We start from the raw sequence: 26,034 nt of genomic DNA on the forward strand, positions 1-26,034 counted from the left end.
AGCCATTCGGCATTCCTCAGCTGTGAATTCTTTGTTTAGCTCTGAACCCCATTTTTTAATAGGGTTATTTGTCTCTCTGCGGTCTAAGTTCTTGAGTTCTTTGTATATTTTGGATATAAGGTCTCATAGTTTATTTGCTATTACTTGGTCATTCTGTGTCTAACCTTGAAGTGAAGCATGAGTTTCAAAAGGCAGAATCATTTTGTCACTGCTCTGTAGGGCCATCTGGCACACATCTTTAGACAAAGGAGGAGATTGCAAACCAAGTTTTATACCCTTTGTAAGATGGGGATTTGTGGGCACAGGGGGACTCAGTTATGCCTGATGCTTATGTTGGGCTGAAGTTATGGAGGTAAGGATATTTGTTTCTCCTCACACATGTTGGAGTTTTGTCTTGGAGGCTTACATCACACAATGAACTGCAGCCTCTGATCTTGAAGCCAATTGGAAACTGTGGCTGTGATCCCAAGAATATCTCTCTTTCCTAGAAACAAGAATTTTATGTTTTAAAAAAGTCCATCATGATTTCCATTCTAAGTAATATAGGTTTTTTTTATTAAGGAGTTGTAAAATGATGTCTCGGCCTCCCCAACAAAATTGATCAGTGTGCCTCAGATAGCTTGGGAACTAAGCATAATTTACATATTCTTAGTACCATAAGACAAGAAGAAGAATGATAGTTTATGATGTAAAAATTAGGCAATAGTCAGATCTCAGTGCAATGCTTTAAATTTTTATTCCATTTTTATTATTAAATGATGGTATACATTTATAGGATTTTATTACATGTCTATATTGTGGATTGGTCAAATCAGGCTATGAAGTTATTGGAACAAGGCCACATCTTTTTTGTTTACGCATTATATTGAGGTGCTTTTGTGGTACAATGGATGGGTTAAGTAATTGCAACAGACACCATCTACCCACAAAAGCTTCAGTGATTTGCCATCTGACCCCTGCTGTATTGCAATAGCTTGTATGGCAGTATATTGGGTCCATGTAGATTTGTGTGAAGTTTTTGGGGATATTGAATACCCCACTAGGTTAAAATAGAAAACTTTTGAGCTTTGAGTGCCTGTGAGGCACATTGTAAGGAGCTACAATGATGGCAAGTCCCTGTGGTTGATTAGCAACTGCAACCGTGGAATGCCCAGCCTTTGAATTACTTCCTGTCTGCAGCCCTTTAGTGACCCTGAGTGATTTTTGATTATATCAGTGGACATGATAAGCAAACTTTTAAAATATTTGCCAGAGGGATGCAGAAAAAAATATATGTCGGCATTTAGAACAAAGATAGAGACTTTCATACTGGATCTTGCCAATTTAGAAAACATCACGAGAGATATTACGGCATGTTACGTCTCAAACTGAACTGGACGGAACGTCATATCTTCAGAACATCTCTCAATTACTAAAATCAGAAAAGGGAGCAAGATCTGAATGGATGATCATTTCTAGGACCGAAAAGCACAAGTCCTGACTAGTTATTTTATTACTACTGATCTACCTTGAGTGAAGCAGGGCTCTGACAAGAAACTTCACAGTCCCCTAAGCAGCCCCGACAAACTGTCTCTTCCCAACATCATTTAGAGATATTTCTCAAGGCAAGAAGACTGTGCACTGTACCAAATCAGCATATTTTAAATCCTTCACTGGTGGTAAAGTGGACATTATGTTTGTAACAGGGCAGGGTTCGAACTGATATTCTGGGAGAGGGGATCCATAGTGCAGTGGCTCAATGCTCTCTTTCTCAATGATTACATGTACGCTTGGGGAGTGTGCACCTATTGTCTCTTTCCCATCATGCAGAAGATGAATATTTCACAACATATTCAGTTTTCCAGGTGAGGGATAACGTTATCCAGAAGGAAAAATCTCAAAGTAGAACATTCTGGATATTTACTTCTATTGTCTCAGGGGGCACTCATTTCTGCTCTTATGAAGATGCCAGATATCTTCAAAGGCCACCAGACTCCCTTGTCATGACCTGCACCCTAGAGCTGGGAGGCTTATTAAACTGTCTTTGATTTGAAGGTATCCTGAGTGTGATTTCTGTAACTCTCCTCTCATCATGAACATCTTGGTCTTCATTCTCAGAGTGACCTTGTGGTCTCTGAGCTTACTTACCCTGGGCAGCTGGTCACCAATCATGCTTCAGATTAGGTCTGTCTGAAACCTCAGAGGAAGGCAAGCTCCCTGCGCAGTCCTCTGGGGATAGGATTGAGTAGGTTCATTGCTGCCTTTTAGGGAGGTCAAGTTAATGTGCTAACAGTTGGGTTCTGCTTGTTATGCAAGAAAGACTGATTTGGGCAATCTCCCTGTGGGAGCATGTGGAGGTTACACATGTTGGGAGAAAACAATGGAATTGGAGGATAGTATGTATGTTGAGATAGGCAACCCAGTTACTGTGAGGTAGAGAATAGGGATTAAGGGTCACACACACTAGTTGGTATTTGGAAAAAAAATACTCTGACTTCTTTAGCAAAAAGAAAAAAAAAACCCAGGCATTTATTATGGAGAGAATGAAGATAAAACTTGATCATATGAACAGGATTTCATTAAAATTTCAAACAAGATTAATAGAAGAAAGACAGAATCCACCCCACCCCCCAATGGAAAAGGAAGATAGAAATTACGAACAGATTATCAAGTAAATCTTTTAAAAATGAATGAATGAATTCACTAATAAGCATAATAAAGTTATTTAAAGATTATCTATTTGGTAAGTACTCCTTATATTTCAAGCATTGTACTGTTGAACTATGTGGAGTTAGTTTTAACAACCTAAACATTAAAGTTTCTAAAACTTTCGTGCGCAGAAAGAAGCCATAGTATGTTGAATGGGATATGGAGTCATTCAGCTTAGATTCTGAACTACATGATTTTGTCTGGCAAGTAACACAGCATCTGTGAGGATAGCATTGAAATAGAATTAAACAACAAACACATACCAGGAAAAGGAGCCTCTGTCCTGTTCTGTACCAGTTCAGATGGATGTCTTTGAGCTAATTCGCAGAAGCCATACTATTGTAACACATGAAGGAGTTTACAGTGCTTTTGTTGATCTGTACTTTGGCAGGCTCGCAAGTACATCATGGACTCCATGGGAGAAAACTATGCAGAGGGAGTTATCCTGGACTTGGAAAAGACATGGGAGGAATCTGACCCACGGACACCACTCATTTGCCTCCTGTCCATGGGCTCCGACCCCACAGATTCCATCATTGCTTTGGGGAAGAGACTAAAAATAGAAACACGCTATGTGTCCATGGGCCAGGGCCAGGAGGTCCATGCAAGGAAGCTGTTGCACCAGACCATGGCAAACGTAAGGCCGAATGTCTAGATCCAAAATCCACCTCAAGGTTGGGTTATGGATATTGTACATGATTTTATTTAAAGTATCTCATAGATTAGATGTTTGGGAAATTATGTCTTTTAAGTATTTTTAGTGGAGTTGTTTTACACCCTAGGTGCTGGTTCTTAAGTCCAGACCCTATCTGGTTTGCCTGCTAGAGACCAAGCCTCTCATCTTCCCTTGGAGAGATGGGATACACGTTGGGGGATAGACTTCCTTTTTTCTAATTCCCCCTCCTTTCAGTCCGGGCTAGGTGTCTTGCCTCTTTGGTCCTTGTACCATTCTTGGCCACTCTCAGAAGTACACTTCATTCCTGGGGACATGTGCAGCTTAGGGTTCAGTTTTCTGGAATCTGTGTTCTTGTCATTGGTATCGCCTCACTGTCTTTGTCTTAGGGTTCAGGCCTTAAAATGCTGAACTTGGCTCTACTTGTAAGTTGGGTTACCTCTTTCTCTTTTTGGCTTTGGGTACAGCCATGGCTGTTCTAAAGAATCATTGTGTATTGGCATGGTAGTGTGCTTCGAGACAAGCGTGTGCAGCAATACTTACAACTGCATTGTGGGTCTCGAGGGAGGATTACTGAACTCTTAGAGCTGGCCTAGATTAATTTCAAGTGGTTACTATCCTTCTGTTTTAAAATTTAATGATTTCGTTTCTAAAGAAAGTTGTGCTGAAATCTCCAGGCGAAGGGAACTCACCTGGCTTCCACTCCATTTGATGCTATTTCTTAGGGAGGATGGGTACTTCTACAGAACTGCCACCTGGGACTTGACTTCCTGGACGAACTAATGGATGTAGTCACAGAAACGGAGACTGTGCATGATACTTTCCGCCTGTGGATTACCACCGAGGTTCACAAGCAGTTCCCCATCACTCTCCTTCAGATGTCCATCAAGTTTGCCAATGAGCCACCTCAGGGCCTCCGGGCAGGCCTGAGAAGGACCTATGGTGGTGAGCTGGGGGATGCTTCTGAGTCTGCAGGATTTGCACACATATCGTTTTCTTAAAGAAATGATAAAAGCAGAGTATTCTTTCTTGTCTGATAGAGAGCTAAATGATGTGAATTAAGTCAATGGTGTGCTGCCTTAACTTTTTCTGTGTTTCCAATATTGTTCTACTGTGCCTGAGCTAGACAATGACCTTTCTGTTCAACACCATATGTTGACATCGTCCTCATTTGTGGTCTCTACTCCACACGTGAATTAGTGTAGTAGTCTCTTCCAAAAGGAGGGTCTGAGTTATAAGCGTGGCCCGATCCAAAAGTCACAGCATCAGCTAAGTTAACAACGGTGGAATATGAACCATGTGGCAGGCTGAAGCAGGAGAGTCATGAGTTACATAGAAGGTTCAATAAAAGCTATCTAGGAGGCTAAAGTTATTGAAAAATATTTAATAATAACAAAATAATAACAATAATAGCAATATGATTATATTCCAATTTAAACTGCAACTATGCTTGAGGGAGTAGCTACTAATAGCCAAATCCTGCCAATCTATAAGATGATGGGATAATAAATCTTGAAAGATAATAGCAATAGAAATTGATGTGTATAATATAATTTAATAATGTTCAATAATTATTTGGTACATGTACTTATATTGAAAACTTTTCCATACGTTATTTTAACTAATTTTAAATTAAGTATATGCTCCTAGTATGTACCTCAGGTATTTAGTTAATACTAATTCATAGTGATAAAAATAGGATTCATTTTATAGCCATTTTCCTTTTATCTCGATTTTTATCTTTGCACTGTCTTGGAGTTTGGTAAGAATTTGTCTTGTGTTATCAATGACTCCATGACTTAGGCTTTTAGAAGATGCTTCAAAGATAAATGTTCTCTAAACAGTCCAAATTCAAGTGATAATTACTACATAAATGGAAGAAAAGTAGTGCAAAAATTATTGTGACTTATTCCTTATAAAAGGAATAACAAATGGAAGTGCATGAAAAATGACTACGTTCTTCCCTGCCCATGACAGGCGTGAGCCAGGACCTACTGGATGTTAGTGTGGGGGCCCAGTGGAAGCCCATGCTGTATGCAGTGGCCTTCCTACACTCTACTGTCCAGGAAAGACGCAAGTTCGGTCCCCTAGGGTGGAATATCCCCTATGAATTTAACCAAGCAGACTTCAATGCCACGGTACAGTTCATTCAAAACCACCTGGATGATATGGATATCAAGAAGGTACTCTTCTGCCTACTACTTCACACCATGACATGGGCTGAACCGATGCAGCCAGCTTCCCACAATGGGGGTGAATCACATGAGTTTTTGATAAGCTTGTAGGGTCTTTTGGAGGCATGTCCACTTGGGTCACAATCACTTCTTGATTTTAGGAATAAAAAAGGAAGTGTATTTATTATCAGTCTATTTCTCACAGTTCATACAACAGCCTCAAAGGACCAGTGGCAGGGATGGGGTGTGAGGTGGAGGAGAAGGAAAGACCCAAGGTCAGTTCCTAGCACCCATGTCAGGTAACTCATAATTGCTCATAACACCAGCTCCAGAAGAATACACTCTTTCCTGGACTCCTCCAGCACCTCTACTCATTCATGTACACCCTGCAGTCAAGACATGTGCATATACATAATTTAAGAATTGAAATGATTAAAAGTAAACCTTAAAAATATTGAAGTGTGAACACATGAATTGCTCACAAGAATCTATTTGAAGTAGCAAGTGTGACCTTGGAGGAACTCTTCTCTTTGGCTTGCTTGATTATGTTTTTGTACTGTATCTTGAAATTGCTGAAGAAGAATGACTGTATTGCTGACGCTGATGGTGAACACATGATGATGCGTAAGTGTTTTGTGTTCCCAGGGTGTATCCTGGACCACTGTCCGCTACATGATAGGAGAAATTCAGTATGGAGGCAGAGTCACTGATGACTATGATAAGAGGTTGCTGAACACATTTGCAAAGGTTTGGTTCAGTGAAAACATGTTTGGACCAGATTTTACCTTTTACCAAGGATACAACATTCCAAAATGCAGTACAGTGGATGGCTATCTCCAGTATATACAGGTTCGTTTGTTTTAGAGTTTTAACTATAGAACACATCTTTGCAACTCTTTGTCCCTTACAAAATTTATTTAAACTGTTCATATTGCTTTTAAAATTAATTGTAATGATGGAATAAGCAAAGGCGTCTGCTTTCACTATTTTTTTATAACCTCTCAATTGCCACGCTTAGCTTTGCTCAGAGGATGAGTCTTGTATGAATTTCTTTTGCATATTCTGTATGTTTTAATGGCTTGAGGGTGGATTTTCTTTGGTGAGATGACAGATTAGGTAGATGTTGGGAGGGGATATGCAGAAGTCATGTAGGGTTCTCTGCCCATGAGACTTCAGCTACTGCACTTGTAAAGCAAGGGAAGATTTTGGACTCAGTCTATTCTACATTTTACCCAGGTGGTTAATCCTTGACACCAATCCTTAGTCCAGGCCTAAGGCTGCATGTAGGTATGGCATCCATGAACTCACCTTGTTTAAGACCGAACGTCTTAACTCCTGCAGCATTGAAATTTATGGCCATGTCACTCTCTCTTGTGCATTGTAGGATGTTTTGCATGGTTTGTGGCCTCTATCTACTAAGTGCTGGCAGATTCCCTTCCTGATTTTAACGTCAATAAGTGTCTCTAGGTGTTGCCAAATGATCCTTCACGGGAAAATTGCCTCTCCAAGATAGAGTAATGTATATTTTGGATAGGCTGGTCAGGAATAGGTAGGGGAAGAATAGCTAATGTTGAAGGTTTCTGCATTCCATCTCTGTACCTTGAATGTATTAGATCATGATTTAGCCGTTGCTTTAGTCTCTGTCTCAGATTTATCTCCACATAAACAAACTAAAGCCCAGCACCCCGAAGGGATGCATTTATTAGAATATTTATGGGCTTTGATATTTAAATGTAATGAGTTTATCATACATTACCACCCCTGTGCTTTTATTAATTCGAATCAACAAATAACATTTGCCTTCCTGTAGTGTGTGTGTCTTTAAATCATTAGCAAGGAAAAGAGAAGTGTCTGACACATTATAAATTTTAGGATACCTGTACTCTATATTTCTAAATATAGACCCCATTTCACAATGGACCTGAGATTGCTCATAAGATGTGTGAAAGGAAAAACATAAGTCAGAGGAGGGGAGGGAGACGTGATAGGATAGTAAAGTTAATGATGAGATTCGCATATGGAAATACATGCCAACTTGTGGGTACATTCTCTCTTTCCCAGTGGTTGCAGAAACTCTCTGTTTGATTGCTCTGCTCCAGCCGTGTCTCAGTCTCTGTCACTCTAGTTCTCTCTTACATTATCAATATTTCCTTTTCCCCGTCTCCATTTTTCTCCCTAGGACAGAACAGCTTTTGCCCTCAGTCTTATTTGAGTGAAGCTTCAAAAAAATTCTTCTACTATTTGTAGCAACACAATAGCTACTAATTATACAAAATTTATTCGAAATGATTTAAACTAGACTAGTCACAAGCTCCCTTTTAATCTCACATGTCATACAAGAAGGTGGGGGTCTCCAGTTAAATTTTGCTTCAGTCTGTTTTGTATTTCTTTATGTCACAAGTTTTCATTCTGGGTATGTGGATATGTTATTGGGGCTTTGGGGTTTGTAGCCAATCACAAATGAGACATAAGTTGAGTGGTTATCTTAGTTAAAACATTTTCAGTTTTTGACTCCATAGTTCAATTGATGTATATGCTAACAATGCATGTTTAATCTACTTATTTATCTATATTTATATCTGTCTGTCTGTCTGTCTGTCTATCTATCTATCATCTATCTATCTATCTATCTATCTATCTATCTATCTATCTATCTATCTATCTATCCATTTTTTCTTTTTTTCTTTTGCTCAGAGCTTGCCTGCCTATGACAGCCCAGAGGTTTTTGGGCTCCACCCCAATGCTGACATTACTTACCAGAGCAAGCTGGCCAAAGATGTACTGGACACTATCCTGGGCATCCAGCCCAAGGACAGCTCTGGCGGAGGGGATGAGACAAGGGAGGCTGTGGTGGCCCGTCTGGCTGATGATATGCTGGAGAAGCTTCCAGAAGATTATAGTCCTTTTGAAGTAAGTCCATGAGATCCACATATCAGTCTTGTCTGCCTGTAGGGAAGTGAGTAGGTAGGAAGTAGGACAAAATGTGAGAGATAAACATCCAGAAGCAAGGGAGATCCCAGACTAGCCACCACAAAAGCCATAGAGAAGCATGAACGTCTGTGCTTATCACTAACTGATATTTGTCTAGCTGGATTATAGAGCCTTCCTATCAGTACTTTATAATGCAATGGTTTAGATGAAAGCACTATATTGTCAGAATGAAGGACCAGTTATCATGTATGCATGTTTGTATGTGTATGTTTGTGTGTGTGTGTGTGTGTGTGTGTGTGTGTGTGTGCGCACGCGCGCGCACGTGTGTGTGACTTAATGCACAACTTACAAAGCAGGCCATCTTACCTTCATGGAGGCTGCATTTTTTACACATAATTTTTTATTGACTCTGGGAATTTCACATCACGTACACCAATACCACTCATTTCCTAGTCTTTCCATATCTCCCTTTAACCCTTGTAATCACCTCAAATAAAAATAAAAAATTTAAGTAAGCAAGTAAACAAGCAAACAAAACCCGTAAAACAGCTCTCTGACCACTTAAGACAATGCAGGTCTGCTCCTTTGTCAACTGCAGTAGCTGCATTTTCCAACATCAACTCTCTGCTGGCTTTTCATATAACTTTGAAAATTGATCCTTTTAGTATATAAATGGCTTCTAAGCAATTTATGATTAATAAAAGTTAATGTTTTAGCATTGAATGCATGTTTTGAGAAAATTTACTGTGATACAGTTTATAAATCTTTGATAAAACTGTGACTTGTTTTCTATATGGTCTAAGAAGCTCATGACACAGCTCCTAGCAGCACACAAATGGCTTCCACATCCTGTTATTCCTGCCATGCAGACAATTTTGTCTACTAATACTGAGCTCAAGGGCTCCTTGTCAAGAGAATAATTTCCCTGGAAGGATCTCTGATCACTCGCTTGGAGAAAATCAATACTGTTATCAGCTTTCATAAGGCCTCTTCATTACAGGGTTGGAAAAGAGTTCATTGCATCTACCAGAGGTTAAAATATTTATGAAGCAATTAAAATATCTAAAATAGAATAATTATGTAACAGAACATGGTAACTAGATTTTTGAAGACTCTCTTTTTGTGGAATTTGTTAGAACCACTCTAGCATAAAATAGTTCAGCCTAACACACTATCTGCTGTACAGAAGTTTCTCATTAAATACCTTTAAAATAGAAAAGAATGAGTAGGTATCTGTGCTTATGGAGAAAAACAGAAGGCTTAAGATAGATGTCCAGTTATTTGGGACAACCAGCAGGGCGGTTGTGTCATGTACATGCTACTGCATGTACTCACACATACACCATATTGGCAGGGAATAAATAATTTCCTGTAACTTCATTTGATAAAGTGCATGCTTCTTTGAATTAATGGCTCTCTGTTTTTCTCACATGTTCTAAAAAAACCTGGGCTGGTCCTGTACAAGATATTTGTTTTCTTATGTGACCTTTTCTATTTTGCTATCAAAAAACTAAAAACTCCTTCTTTAAATGAGGAAAAAGAATACCCTTGGCAGGGAAGGGAGAGGCAAAGATTAAAACAGAGACTGAAGGAACACCCATTCAGAGCCTGCCCCACATGTGGCCCATACATATACAGCCACCCAATTAGACAAGATGGATGAAGCAAAGAAGTGCAGACCGACAGGAGCCGGATGTAGATCGCTCCTGAGAGACACAGCCAGAATACAGCAAATACAGAGGCGAATGCCAGCAGCAAACCACTGAACTGAGAATAGGTCCCCTATTGAAGGAATCAGAGAAAGAACTGGAAGAGCTTGAAGGGGCTCGAGACCCCAAAAGTACAACAATGCCAAGCAACCAGAGCTTCCAGGGACTAAGCCACTACCTAAAGACTATACATGGACTGACCCTGGACTCTGACCCCATAGGTAGCAATGAATATACTAGTAAGAGCACCAGTGGAAGGGGAAGCCCTGGGTCCTGCTAAGACTGAACCCCCAGTGAACTAGTCTATGGGGGGAGGGCGGCAATGGGGGGAGGGTGGGGAGGGGAACACCGATAAGAAAGGGGAGGGGGGAGGGGGATGTTTGCCCGGAAACCGGGAAAGGGAATAACACTCGAAATGTATATAAGAAATACTCAAGTTAATAAAAAAAAAATAAAAAAAAACAAACTAAAAACATACTATTTATGGCATTGTAAAAAGCAGGGCTTCCTTAGACACCCCAGGGCACAATACTATACTATCATAGTAGTATCTAATTCCTGTCATGTACTTTGAATGTCTCCATGGAAGGTGAAGGAGAGACTGCAGAAGATGGGACCATTCGAGCCCATGAACATCTTCCTCAGGCAGGAGATTGACAGGATGCAAAGGGTCCTCAGCCTTGTCCGTAGCACCCTGACTGAGCTGAAACTAGCTGTTGATGGCACCATTATCATGAGCGACAATCTGCGAGATGCTCTGGATTGCATGTTTGATGCCAGAATCCCGGCTCGGTGGAAAAAGGCAAGTACAGTGCTGCTCTTACTTTGTGAGTGGCTAGAATCATACCAAAGAGTCACATGGCTCTTATGTTTAGTGATGCTTAGTGGTGACTCTCCCGTTTTCAAAATTCCACTTAAAATCATTTAGTTTATGTGGATAAGTGTGCTTAAATGCAAACATGTGGTTCACATACATACAAGTGCCCACGGAGTCACAGTGGAGCATTAGATCCCCCTTATATGGAGTTACAGGCAGGCAGTTAAGCCATCAAATGTGGGTGCTAGGAACTGAACCTTGGTTCTCTGCAAAAGCAGCAATTGCTATTAATCACTGGGCCATCTCCTCCTTATTTATTATTTTGAAATTTAATTAAAATATAATTACATCATGTTCCTTCATACTCTTCCCTTCTTCTCTTCCCGTGCACCCATCCCCTGCTCCCTAATTTATCTGTTTTTTAGCCATTGGTATCGCATATGCATACAAATGAATAACTACAAAAATACAGTCTGCTGAGTCTGGCAATGTTACCTAATGTATATGTTTCCAGAGTTTATCACTAGGTATTACAATACCAATCAGGGGCTCATCTCTTGGAAGGACTCACTCTCCTTCTCTCAGCAGTTGTTAATTGCTCTTCATCTAGGCGTGGAGACACATGAGATTTCTTCATGCAGGTTGGGATATCACCTGCTGTTGAAATTGTGTAGGTCTGGAGACACCGCCGGAACCTGAGGGAAACAGACCGGATAAACAGTTCTCTGCACCCAAATCCCGTGGGAGGGAGAGCTGAACCTTCAGAGAGGCGGACAAGCCTGGGAAACCAGAAGAGAGTGCTCTCTGTACATACAGCTCGGACGCCAGAGGAAAACACCAAAGGCCATCTGGAACCCTGGTGCACTGAAGCTCCCGGAAGGGGCGGCACAGGTCTTCCTGGTTGCTGCCGCCGCAGAGAGTCCTTGGGCAGCACCCCGCGAGCAAACTTGAGCCTCGGGACCACAGGTAAGACCAACTTTTCTGCTGCAAGAAAGCTGCCTGGTGAACTCAAGACACAGGCCCACAGGAACAGCTGAAGACCTGTAGAGAGGAAAAACTACACGCCCGAAAGCAGAACACTCTGTCCCCATAACTGACTGAAAGAGAGGAAAACAGGTCTACAGCACTCCTGACACACAGGCTTATAGGACAGTCTAGCCACTGTCAGAAATAGCAGAACAAAGTAACACTAGAGATAATCTGATGGCGAGAGGCAAGCGCAGGAACCCAAGCAACAGAAACCAAGACTACATGCCATCATCGGAGCCCAATTCTCCCACCAAAACAAACATGGAATATCCAAACACACCAGAAAAGCAAGATCTAGTTTCAAAATCATATTTGATCATGATGCTGGAGGACTTCAAGAAAGACATGAACTCACTTAGGGAAACACAGGAAAACATTAATAAACAAGTAGAAGCCTACAGAGAGGAATGGCAAAAATCCCTGAAAGAATTCCAGGAAAACACAATCAAACAGTTGAAGGAATTAAAAATGGAAATAGAAGCAATCAAGAAAGAACACATGGAAACAACCCTGGATATAGAAAACCAAAAGAAGAGACAAGGAGCTGTAGATACAAGCCTCACCAACAGAATTCAAGAGATGGAAGAGAGAGAATCTCAGGAGCAGAAGATTCCATAGAAATCATTGACTCAACTGTCAAAGATAATGTAAAGCGGAAAAAGCTACTGGTCCAAAACATACAGGAAATCCAGGACTCAATGAGAAGATCAAACCTAAGGATAATAGGTATAGAAGAGAGTGAAGACTCCCAGCTCAAAGGACCAGTAAATATCTTCAACAAAATCATAGAAGAAAACATCCCTAACCTAAAAAAAGAGATACCCATAGGCATACAAGATGCCTACAGAACTCCAAATAGATTGGACCAGAAAAGAAACACCTCCCATCACATAATAGTCAAAACACCAAATGCACAAAATAAAGAAAGAATATTAAAAGCAGTAAGGGAAAAAGGTCAAGTAACATATAAAGGCAGACCTATCAGAATCACACCAGACTTTTCGCCAGAAACTATGAAGGCCAGAAGATCCTGGACAGATGTCATACAGACCCTAAGAGAACACAAATGCCAGCCCAGGTTACTGTATCCTGCAAAACTCTCAATTAACATAGATGGAGAAACCAAGATATTCCATGACAAAACCAAATTTACACAATATCTTTCTACAAATCCAGCACTACAAAGGATAATAAATGGTAAAGCCCAACATAAGGAGGCAAGCTATACCCTAGAAGAAGCAAGAAACTAATCGTCTTGGCAACAAAACAAAGAGAATGAAAGCACACAAACATAACCTCACATCCAAATATGAATATAACGGGAAGCAATAACCACTATTCCTTAATATCTCTCAACATCAATGGCCTCAACTCCCCAATAAAAAGAAATAGATTAACAAACTGGATACGCAACGAGGACCCTGCATTCTGCTGCCTACAGGAAACACACCTCAGAGACAAAGACAGACACTACCTCAGAGTGAAAGGCTGGAAAACAACTTTCCAAGCAAATGGTCAGAAGAAGCAAGCTGGAGTAGCCATTCTAATATCAAATAAAATCAATTTCCAACTAAAAGTCATGACAAAAGATAAGGAAGGACACGTCATATTCATCAAAGGAAAAATCCACCAAGATGAACTCTCAATCCTAAATATCTATGCCCCAAATACAAGGGCACCTACATATGTAAAAGAAACCTTACTAAAGCTCAAAACACACATTGGACCTCACACAATAATAGTGGGAGATTTCAACACCTCACTCTCATCAATGGACAGATCATGGAAACAGAAATTAAACAGAGATGTAGACAGACTAAGAGAAGTCATGAGCCAAATGGACCTAACGGATATTTATAGAACATTCTATCCTAAAGCAAAAGGATATACCTTCTTCTCAGCTCCTCATGGTACTTTCTCCAAAATTGACCATATAATTGGTCAAAAAACGGGCCTCAACAGGTACAGAAAGATAGAAATAATCCCATGCGTGCTATCGGACCACCACGGCCTAAAACTGGTCTTCAATAACAATCAAGGAAGAATGTCCACATATACTTGGAAATTGAACAATGCTCTACTCAATGATAACCTGGTCAAGGAAGAAATAAAGAAAGAAATTAAAAACTTTTTAGAATTTAATGAAAATGAAGGTACAACATACCCAAACTTATGGGACACAATGAAAGCTGTGCTAAGAGGAAAACTCATAGTGCTGAGTGCCTGCAGAAAGAAACAGGAAAGAGCATATGTCAGCAGCTTGACAGCACACCTAAAAGCTCTAGAACAAAAAGAAGCAAATACACCCAGGAGGAGTAGAAGGCAGGAAATAATCAAACTCAGAGCTGAAATCAACCAAGTAGAAACAAAAAGGACCATAGAAAGAATCATCAGAACCAAAACTTGGTTCTTTGAGAAAATCAACAAGATAGATAAACCCTTAGCCAGACTAACGAGAGGACACAGAGAGTGCGTCCAAATTAACAAAATCAGAAATGAAAAGGGAGACATAACAACAGATTCAGAGGAAATTCAAAAAATCATCAGATCTTACTACAAAAACCTATATTCAACAAAACTTGAAAATCTTCAGGAAATGGACAATTTCCTAGACAGATACCAGGTACCGAAGTTAAATCAGGAACAGATAAACCAGTTAAACAACCCCATAAATCCTAAGGAAATAGAAGCAGTCATTAAAGGTCTCCCAACCAAAAAGAGCCCAGGTCCAGACGGGTTTAGTGCAGAATTCTATCAAACCTTCATAGAAGACCTCATACCAATATTATCCAAACTATTCCACAAAATTGAAACAGATGGATCACTACCGAATACCTTCTACGAAGCCACAATTACTCTTATACCTAAACCACACAAAGACACAACAAAGAAAGAGAACTTCAGACCAATTTCCCTTATGAATATCGACGCAAAAATACTCAACAAAATTCTGGCAAACCGAATCCAAGAGCACATCAAAACAATCATCCACCATGACCAAGTAGGCTTCATCCCAGGCATGCAGGGATGGTTTAATATACGGAAAACCATCAACGTGATCCATTATATAAACAAACTGAAAGAACAAAACCACATGATCATTTCATTAGATGCTGAGAAAGCATTTGACAAAATTCAACACCCCTTCATGATAAAAGTCCTGGAAAGAATAGGAATTCAAGGCCCATACCTGAACATGGTAAAAGCCATATACAGCAAACCAGTTGCTAACATTAAACTAAATGGAGAGAAACTTGAAGCAATCCCACTAAAATCAGGGACTAGACAAGGCTGCCCACTCTCTCCCTACTTATTCAATATAGTTCTTGAAGTTCTAGCCAGAGCAATCAGACAACAAAAGGAGGTCAAGGGGATACAGATCGGAAAAGAAGAAGTCAAAATATCACTATTTGCAGATGATATGATAGTATATTTAAGTGATCCCAAAACTTCCACCAGAGAACTACTAAAGCTGATAAACAACTTCAGCAAAGTGGCTGGGTATAAAATTAACTCAAATAAATCAGTTGCCTTCCTCTATACAAAAGAGAAACAAGCCGAGAAAGAAATTAGGGAAACGACACCCTTCATAATAGACCCGAATAATATAAAGTACCTCGGAGTGACTTTAACAAAGCAAGTAAAAGATCTGTACAATAAGAACTTCAAGACACTGAAGAAGGAAATTGAAGAAGACCTCAGAAGATGGAAAGATCTCCCATGCTCATGGATTGGCAGGATTAATATAGTAAAAATGGCCATTTTACCAAAAGCAATCTACAGATTCAATGCAATCCCCATCAAAATACCAATCCAATTCTTCAAAGAGTTAGACAGAACAATTTGCAAATTCATCTGGAATAACAAAAAACCCAGGATAGCTAAAGCTATCCTCAACAATGAAAGGACTTCAGGGGGAATCACTATCCCTGAACTCAAGCAGTATTACAGAGCAATAGTGATAAAAACTGCATGGTATTGGTACAGAGACAGACAGATAGACCAATGGAATAGAATTGAAGACCCAGAAATGAACCCACACACATATGGTCACTTGATTTTTGACAAAGGAGCCAAAACCATCCAATGGAAAAAAGAGAGCATTTTCAGCAAATGGTGCTGGTTCAACTGGAGGGCAACATGTAGAAGAATGCAGATCGATCCATGCTTATCACCCTGTACAAAGCTTAAGTCCAAGTGGATCAAGGACCTCCACATCAAAGCAGACACACTCAAACTAATAGAAGAAAAACTAGGGAAGCATCTGGAACACATGGGCACTGGAAAAAATTTCCTGAACAAAACACCAATGGCTTACGCTCTAAGATCAAGAATTGACAAATGGGATCTCATAAAACTGCAAAGCTTCTGTAAGGCAAAGGACACTGTGGTTAGGACAAAACGGCAACCAACAGATTGGGAAAAGATCTTTACCAATCCTACAACAGATAGAGGCCTTATATCCAAAATATACAAAGAACTCAAGAAGTTAGACCACAGGGAAATAAATAACCCTATTATAAAATGGGGCTCAGAGCTAAACAAGGAATTCACAGCTGAGGAATGCCGAATGGCGGAGAAACACCTAAAGAAATGTTCAACATCTTTAGTCATAAGGGAAATGCAAATCAAAACAACCCTGAGATTTCACCTCACACCAGTGAGAATGGCTAAGATCAAAAACTCAGGGGACAACAGATGCTGGCGAGGATGTGGAGAAATAGGAACACTCCTCCATTGTTGGTGGGATTGCAAACTGGTACAACCATTCTGAAAATCAGTCTGGAGGATCCTCAGAAAATTGGACATTGAACTGCCTGAGGATCCAGCTATGCCTCTCTTGGGCATATACCCAAAAGATGCCCCAACATATAAAAAAGACACGTGCTCCACTATGTTCATTGCAGCCTTATTTATAATAGCCAGAATCTGGAAAGAACCCAGATGCCCTTCAACAGAGGAATGGATACAGAAAATGTGGTACATCTACACAATGGAATATTACTCAGCTATCAAAATAACGACTTTATGAAATTCGTAGGCAAATGGCTGGAACTGGAAAATATCATCCTGAGTGAGCTACCCCAAACACAGAAAGACATACATGGTATGCACTCACTGATAAGTGGCTATTAGCCCAAATGCTGGAATTACCCTAAATGCCTAGAACAAATGAAACTCAAGACAGATGATCAAAATGTGAATGGTTCACTCCTTCTTTAAAAGGGGAACAAGAATACCCTTGGCAGGGAAGAGAGAGGCAAAGATTAAAACAGAGACTGAAGGAACACCCATTCAGAGCCTGCCCCACATGTGGCCCATACATGTACAGCCACCCAATTAGACAAGATTGATGAAGCAAAGAAGTGCAGACCGACAGGAGCCGGATGTAGATCGCTCCTGAGAGACACAGCCAGAATACAGCAAATACAGAGGCGAATACCAGCAGCAAAACACTGAACTGAGAATAGGACCCCCGTTGAAGGAATCAGAGAAAGAACTGGAAGAGCTTGAAGGGGCTCGAGACCCCATATGTACAACAATGCCAAGCAACCAGAGCTTCCAGGGACTAAGCCACTACCTAAAGACTATACATGGACTGACCCTGGACTCTGACCTCATAGGTAGCAATGAATATCCTAGTAAGAGCACCAGTGGAAGGGGAAGCCCTGGGTCCTGCTAAGACTGAACCCCCAGTGAACTAGACTTTTGGGGGGAGGGGGACAATGGGGGGAGGGTGGGGAGGGGAACACCAATAAGAAAGGGGAGGGGGGAGGGGGATGTTTGCCCGGAAACTGGGAAAGGGAATAACACTCGAAATGTATATAAGAAATACTCAAGTTAATAATAATAAAAAAAAAAAGAAATTGTGTAGGTCTTACTTAGGCAGCCATATTGTTGAGACTTGATGGGAACAGCTTCCCCATCATAGCTAGAAGGCACAATCGCATAGCAGACTTCCTGGTCCTCTGTCTCTTCCAATTTTCCACTCCCATCTTCTGTGGTGTTCTCAGAGCCATAGATACAGGAATTGTACTCTAGATGTACAAAATGGGGCTGAGTATCCCATGGTTTTCTGTTTTCTGCATTTTGATCAACTATGCCTTTCTGTAATGGTCTTTTTATTTTCCACAAAAAGAAACTTCTCTCTCTCTCTCTCTCTCTCTCTCTCTCTCTCTCTCTCTCTCTCTCTCTGGTTTTGCTTGTTTTAGGATAGTTAACACACACAGACAAAGATGAGACCACAGACGTGTAAAGTTGCAGCACAGGAGTTAATATTCTTCACCTTCATCGTCTCCTTCAGCACTATCTACCTTACCTCCTTATAATCCTTCTCCAGGACAGCCATGTCCTTCTGGGCCTCAGAGAACTCCCCCTCCTTTATGCTCTCACCCACATACCAGTGCACAAAGGCATGCTTGGCATACATCAGATCAAACTTGTGATCTAGGCGAGCCCAGGCCTCAGCAATGGCTGCAGTATTGTTTGGCATATGCACAGCTCTCTGGACCCTGGCCAGGTCACCAACAAGTACCACAGTGGGAGATTGATAATTAATGCCAACCTTTAAGCCAGCGGGGCACCAGTCCACAAACTGGATGGTACTCTTAGTCTTGACGGTGTCAATGGCGGCAATAACATCCTTGGGAACCACATCACCATGGTATAGCAGGCAGCAAGCCATGTATTTACCATGGCGAGGGTCACATTTTGATTGGCTGGCTCAAGGCAGGTATTGGTGATTTCTGCTGCGGTAAGTTGCTCATGGTAGGCTTTCTCAGCAGAGATAACAGGGGCATAATTGGCCAGAGGGAAGTGGATATGACAGTAGGGTACCAGGTTGGTCTGGAATTCTGTCAGATCAACATTCAGGGCCCCACCAAATCTGAGGGAAGCAGTAATGGAAGGTACAATCTGGCTAATAAGGTGGTTAAGGGTTAGTGTAGGTTGGGCGCTCCACGTCAAGGTTTCTATGACAGATGTCATAGATGGCCTCATTGTCTATCATGAAAGCACAATCAGAGTGCTTCAGGGAGGTGTGGGTGATGAGAATAGGATTGTAGGGCTCAACAACAGCAGTGGAAACCTGGGAGGCTGATTAAATGGAGAACTCCAGCTTGGATTTCTTTCCATAATCAACAGAGAGACGCTCCATCAGCAGGGAGGTGAACCCAGGGCCAGTTCCCTCACCAAAGCTGTGGAAAACCAAGAAGCCCTGGAGACCCATGCACTGGTCAGCCAACTTGTGAATTCTGTCCGAGACAAGGTCAATGATCTCCTTGCCAATGGTATAGTGGCCATGGATATAGTTATTGTCAGCATCTTGAGGGATAAGCTATAGACTTATCCATGACTATAAGAATAGGTACTTACGATGCCGTTCTATTGTTTTAGAAACTTATATTGTGGCAGCAGTAGGTTTTCTTCACAGGTCTCTGTCCTCTTCAGGCAAGGTGGCTCACTTTATATTATCACACATGAGTTTCTCCCTGCTGATCAGACTTTAAATTCAATTAGACCGCTGTTGGTCATCCCTAAGACGGATGTCCCACTAATTCCCAATCCTAGAAATGTTAGTCCAGTTACTGTTGTGGTTCATAGGTCTTACAGCTGGGTTGATTTTCCCTTGGCAGCATGTACAAGAGTGAGTCCTCAGGACAGAGGCTTCCATATCAGGTTCTGATCCATTACTTCAAGTGCTGCATCAGAGGTGCATCATGTCTTCAGCAATGAAGCCTTAACTTTGAATTATGGGAGATACCCAAGCTTAAAGGCATTTGGTTTTAGGAGTCTGTTTGACTCCTCTGACCATGAATGTGAAAGAGGGTTTCTCAGGCATGGTACTGAGGTTTTTCCTAGATAGTCCATGACTCTAGGATGAACATCATCACTTCACGATTTACAGATTCTTTAAATAGCAGGTTATAGTTAGAGAATGGAATGTGGAAAAGAGAGTTTTGAGGATGGTATAGATCAGATTTTAGAGATTAATTATTTAGCTTTTTTCTATCTGGTCTCACAAAGAAGAGGTCAGTGCAGAGTAGTGAGATCGCAGAACATTTGCTGAAAAGGCCACTCTTAGAGAAGATGCATGCTATTTGCTGACAAGAGAGTTTCTTAAAATAGAACCTAAAAATTAGACAAGATGATCTTCAAACAGCGTTGCAATCTGAAGCTTCTCCCCTAAAAAACTATTGAGCAAAAATGTGTTTCCTACAGACAGTTTAGTCCTAATGAGACAGAAAGAGCTAGGCTCCCTAATAGGAATTTGTATATTTCCCAAAAGTGCAGTGATGTTCCTAAAAGCTGCTGCCCATGTATGACACATTGAAGCATATTTCAGATATTTTAGGAGATGCTGCTGTCACCCACTTTGATACGTGTCTCAGAGGTTGAGAGGGCCTTTTGTCCACCAAATTACCCTGTGAGAACCCAGTGGAGACTCTGCCATCTGAAAGCTGTGCCACTTGGACATATGGACTCTGAAGTTATCAAAGCCCAAGGCACATGAAGTGGGTGAGAAGGACTATGTGTAGACGTCCTAGTCAGGCAGTGCCCATATCTTCCTCTCACAGTTCTTGAGTCAGTTGTTAAGCAATGGACCCAGCTTAACCATTTGGGAGTTCAGAAAGCATAGAAAGCACGAGTTGTTTGATAACCTTCGCTTGAAACACTCTCCAGTCAAATCATTTTTTTTCCTTTGTTAGTATGAAAGTAAGGGTGAAGTAGTGTCAGGAGAGTTGTATGGAAGGAGCTCTTAGGCAATAAAGGAATTTCAGGAGTGTGGAAGACACATTTCTCCCATCCAGTGTTTGATGATGACTGACATGGAGCCTGACTGTGCAAGTAGTGGAATAAAGAGGTATGCTCTGGAGGCTGCTTAGGGCTGAGCTGATCATAAGCTGAAGAAGTATTATGCTAAATGAATCATACTTACAGATGCTGAAGTTATCCCTAAATGACTTAAAATATATGCATCTGTGAATGTGGATTTTGTGCTAGAATATTTGTATTTAGATCATGCCTATTCTGGTATAAGTTTGTTGGGTCATTGTATAAAGTTCCTTACCTTTACACGTCGGTAAGATGGAAATGACTATGCGTCATTCCTAGCAATGCTGCCGGGATTAAATGAATTGGATAGATGCAAAGTGCTCATAAGACTGTGGTGTGTGTGGCCAGTACCATATAAGTACTTGCGGTTATTATCAGGACTGAACCATCACTGATAACCACTCGGTCTCCCACCAGTATCACTTCCACTACCATCTCCACACATTTGCTTCTATTATTCCTACAGTGACCACCACCAGCAGCACCACTTCCTCCTCCAGGGTGGATGCCTTCACAACCATCATCTGCCATGTTTCCACCTCCAGCACTCAAAATAGCAACAGCACCATTGCTATTCTGAATGTTTGAGTCATTGAGTGTGAGTGCAAGCCTGCATGACTACCAAGGGGCAATCATTAAGTCACAGACACCAGAATGGGTAAGATGACACGTGTAGGCACAAGACTCCAAAGAAGAAAAGACTTCCAGGTGAAGAGCAGATAACAAAAATACAAGAGGATCTGGCACAGGCCTGGTTTTGAGGGCTGTGATATTGCAAGGAAGATAGCAGACAGTAAAAGCAGCAGTCTGTCTTACAGGAGACTGACATTGGTGTGTAGAGAGTGGGGAGGCAATGGTTAAGGAAGAGGTGGAGGATCCAGAGGTATCCTCTGTTCAAGGTACTGAATGCTGAACATGAAGTATATGGGACAGGAAGAGCAAGACTGTTGAGGATTGGGCCAGACTGAGAAGGTAGAGGAAGGTATCAGCAGGTAGATAGAGATACAATTTAGAGAATGAATTTTTGCGGTGCTTGTATTTTTTTTTTAGCAAAATAGAAAAGTATCTTGATGGGATTAGAACCAGAAGTGTCTTGGGGAAGATTTGTTCAGGACAGATGTCTTTATTAGTAAGTAGTAGTGCTTACTAAACAATCATGAGGATCTGTGTTCAAATCTCTAGCATTCAAGTTAAAAGTCATCTGTGGCTTCATATACCTGTAACCTCACCACTAGGGGATGTCAGTGGGCAGATCCTGAGAGACAGCAGGCTCCTGGTTCAGCAAGGAAGCCTGTTTGGGCAGGAAGTTGGAGAGTAGAGAGTAAGACTAAGCCACCCTAATTTCCTTTTCTGGATTCTAAAAGTGCATACATGGGTATAGGCATGCTTCTCTCTCTCTCCCTCTCTCTCTCTCTCTCTCTCTCTCTCTCTCTCTCTCTCTCTCTCTCTCTCTTCCTCCCTCCCTCCCTGCCTCCATCTGTCTGTCTGTCTGTCTTTATCTCTCTGTTCCTCTTCCTCTCCCTCCCTCCTCCTCCCTCCCCTTCTCTGTCTGTCTGTCTGTCTGTCTGTCTGTCTGTCTGTCTCTCTCTGTCTCTCTGTCTTACACACACACACACACACACACACACACACACAAACACACATACATCCCTCCCACTCACAAGGCTGATCAGTGCTGATCCTCACATATCTTTCTCCAGATCTTGACCAATGTGTAACTAGGACTTCTTGTGTGTTCTCTGCCTTGTTTGATGAGGTCACTATGAACCACTTGAGTCACATGACCTAGGAACACTAAATCAGCATTGCCTGGAGCCCCTTTTCTTCCTTCTCAGCTTTCACGAATTTAGTGCAAAGACTGGAGTATTTTCCTTTTGAATGTCCTGTTCTCACTGCCAACAAGATGGAGAACCTTCCAAGTCACCAGCCTTGGACATTTGTTCCTTCTAAGCTATCTCACTCAGCCCTGCCAGCCCCAGAGAAGCTCTGGAACAGAACAAGTCTTTGTAGGCAGTAGCCTCTTGTATAATATTTCCTTTACTCTGAGACAAAATGTGATTTTAGCACATTTTTTTTAACCTAACCCACCTATAAAGGTAGGATAGAATGAGCTAACTAATTCTTAAATTATTACCATTTTATGCAGTTTTTCTTCTATTAATGTTACTATCAGTCTGTAGAATTGCAGAAACTCTTGAAATATGGGGAAATTAATTGTAATGATATTTGAAATTCAAGTGAGATACCAACCCAGGTTGATTACGACATTTATTCCTACTGAAAATGTTGCAATTACCGTGAAATGTTATAACCTATGATTTGCAGATTCTTCCCCACGGTGCTGCTCCTGCTGCCTTAATGACATCCATGCCCGTTGTCATAAAGGAAATTACTCAAATGAATTCGGGAAGAAGGTTAGAAGTGGCGAGTACAAATGAATTGCGGGTGGTAAAGGAAGCTAGGTCTCCCTTTCTGCCTCTTAATGGGACACACACTCGAGGGAACAACTGTTGTTTACCTCATTAAGATAAACAGGGAACGGCTTCTATGAGGCATTGCACAAAGATGCATTTTAAAGTGTTGGCCTATCTTGACGATACCATGAGTTTAGTTATATAAATAAAAACCATGTCTTATACAGTATCTATTGAAATTGTAGCCTGATCGTAATGGAAGCCTGTTAAGCTTTATTCCTTAGATGGTTTTGAATTCTTTACAATTGGTGATGAACATAGCTGCAGGTGGAAGGTGGCCGTAGTGTCATCTTTCACAGCTCTGTGAATTCGAATCATTCATTTGTCTTCACGTCATTAATGTGAAGGAGAAAGAATAATCTGAAAAGTTTATGGGTCAGAGCTCAGTGGAAATTACAATGAAATTACTGCTTGTTTTTCTGAGTGAGCTCCATTTACAGGGCTGAATCAAACCTCTATTGAAGGGTTGTTTTAATGTTATGTTTTTCAGGCATCATGGGTTTCTAGTACCCTGGGCTTCTGGTTTACTGAACTTCTAGAAAGAAACTGCCAGTTCACATCCTGGGTTTCCAACGGCAGACCCCACTGCTTTTGGATGACAGGTTTCTTTAACCCCCAGGGATTCTTAACTGCAATGCGACAGGTAATAGCTTTCACTTGGGCTCATTGTGTTACTGTGATTTCTCTCTACAACCTTCTCTTATTTCATGATGGCTTTGAAGAATATAATGAGACAGAGAATGACTACTTCTGTTTGGTACTGGCAGCCACCTTGTTGCGATGATAAATATTGCTATTTACTCCCAGACTGCAAGGACTTATTTATTATTATTTATTTATTTCTATGTTGATTTGATTTTATAGCTTTGCCCTTTAAAGTACACATGGTTGAATTAGAATGTGAGCATTTTTTTAAATGAGAGAATCTTTTAAATTCTTTAATTTAATTCCTTTGAATGAGGATCATGTGGAATAGCTTGATCTTCATTTTGCTCGTCCTATTGAGAAAAGCTTGTAATTATTCCCTATCTCTTTTTGCTCACTTGAATAGGAAATAACTCGAGCCAACAAAGGATGGGCTTTGGACAATATGGTTCTTTGCAATGAAGTCACCAAATTTATGAAGGACGACATTTCTGCTCCTCCTACAGAAGGGGTCTATGTCTACGGCTTATATCTTGAGGGTGCTGGCTGGGACAAAAGGAACATGAAACTCATTGAATCCAAACCCAAAGTGCTTTTTGAGTTGATGCCTGTCATAAGGATTTTTGCAGAAAACAATAGTAAGTTGTCTTGCATCTTCAAAAAGGATCAGTACCACAGGGTTGGCTGATGTTATACATACAGTCTCATTATTTTGCTATCAGGCAGTAGGGACTTACTATGCCAACCAGTTCCATATTCATACTTCTGCTTAATGAATGCCTACAGATTTTCAGACCTTTTCTTGGGTGCTACTATATAGACAATAGTAAATTCTTGTCTGTCTGGTAAAGCAGATAGCATATGCATGATAGATATAGTTTTACCAATGAGATCAGAAAAAAAAAACACATGGAGTGAAGAAGTATAACTATGGAACCAAAAGAACAGGAACCGAGCATCATGAGTTCTTGGACCTGGCCTGATATTGAGGAATAGACAGGAGGAGGGAGTGAGGCAAGTAATAATAGTTTTTGTTTGTTTGTTGTTGGTTTTATATTTTAATTAATTAATTAATTAATTAATTAATTAATTTGTACACAGGACTCACCAGGAAGTGTAGCTCTACTAGTTTTGAGTTTGAGTCAGGATGTGAAATCTAAATGGGTGTCTGGAGGTATTTGGCCTAATCATATAGCTAAATGTAAAATGCTGGGTACCTATTTTATTCACTAGAAAAATACCATTTCAATGGAGCACTCATTTACTCTACATTATCAAAGTTCTACTTCAGAAATCTAAAACCGCATCGAGTGTTTCCCACTGTGACCTCACATTTTCTTGAGGCTTTTTCCGTACCCATCCAGCTGTCTTCCAACTAACCTCCTTCCTATTCCCTCCAGGGAACTGGGTTCCTTTGTGAACATGACCTAGAAGCTCCAGAGACAGGCATGATGATGGTTTTCCAGGAAGAAGTGGTTTAATGATATACGTGCCTTTTTCTTTGGATAAATAAAGGAAGAGTAACATATCTTTGAAGGTTGATGGTATTATAATCCCATGGATAAGTATCACACTAGAAAACTTGGCTCGGGCAGAAAAGGTTGTGAGCTACATTTTTCTTTTCCGTGTGTGTGTGTGTGTGTGTGTGTGTGTGTGTGTGTGTGTGTGTGTGTGTACAGGTGTGCACACACACTGCGGATTGAATTCAAGGTCTCCCACAGACAAGGTAAATGTTGATCTTGAATTTGCAATTCTCTTCCTTCAGCCTCCCAAGTCTAGGCATGGGTTAAATATTTACTTTTTAATACTTATTTATGTGTATGAACATTTTGTCTTTATGTATGTTTGTGCATTACATGTATGCCTGGGACCAGAAGATGGGTCTGGATGCCCTCCAACTGGGTCATAGACAGTTGTAAATTGTCATGTACATGCTACAAAAGAAATCATATTCTCTGCAAGAAAAGCAAGTGCTTTGCTTTCTCTGCAGCACCTAAATATTTCTAAGCAAACAAAAACTTGCTCGTTGTTTAACGTATATTGCTTACAACCTTACAGA

The 26,034-nt window shown here is 40.8% G+C and overlaps 1 protein-coding gene and 1 pseudogene across 1 annotated transcript in view; one reads left to right on the forward strand and one right to left on the reverse strand.

Annotated features, from left to right (window-relative positions):
- Positions 1 to 26,034, forward strand: part of Dnah5 (dynein, axonemal, heavy chain 5) — a 283,019-nt gene that overhangs the window by 245,820 nt on the left and 11,165 nt on the right. The window contains 8 exon segments of the mRNA NM_001419569.1: positions 3,080 to 3,325; positions 4,087 to 4,306; positions 5,339 to 5,544; positions 6,181 to 6,384; positions 8,230 to 8,445; positions 10,765 to 10,977; positions 23,821 to 23,973; positions 24,382 to 24,613. Of these exon segments, the coding sequence (NP_001406498.1) occupies positions 3,080 to 3,325; positions 4,087 to 4,306; positions 5,339 to 5,544; positions 6,181 to 6,384; positions 8,230 to 8,445; positions 10,765 to 10,977; positions 23,821 to 23,973; positions 24,382 to 24,613 (1,690 nt within the window).
- Tuba1c-ps4 (tubulin, alpha 1C, pseudogene 4) lies at positions 18,294 to 19,192 on the reverse strand (annotated as a pseudogene).

This window comes from Rattus norvegicus, chromosome 2 (genome assembly GCF_021556685.1).
Source record: "Rattus norvegicus strain SHRSP/BbbUtx chromosome 2, alternate assembly SHRSP_T2T, whole genome shotgun sequence".
Taxonomy (NCBI): Eukaryota; Metazoa; Chordata; class Mammalia; order Rodentia; family Muridae; genus Rattus; species Rattus norvegicus.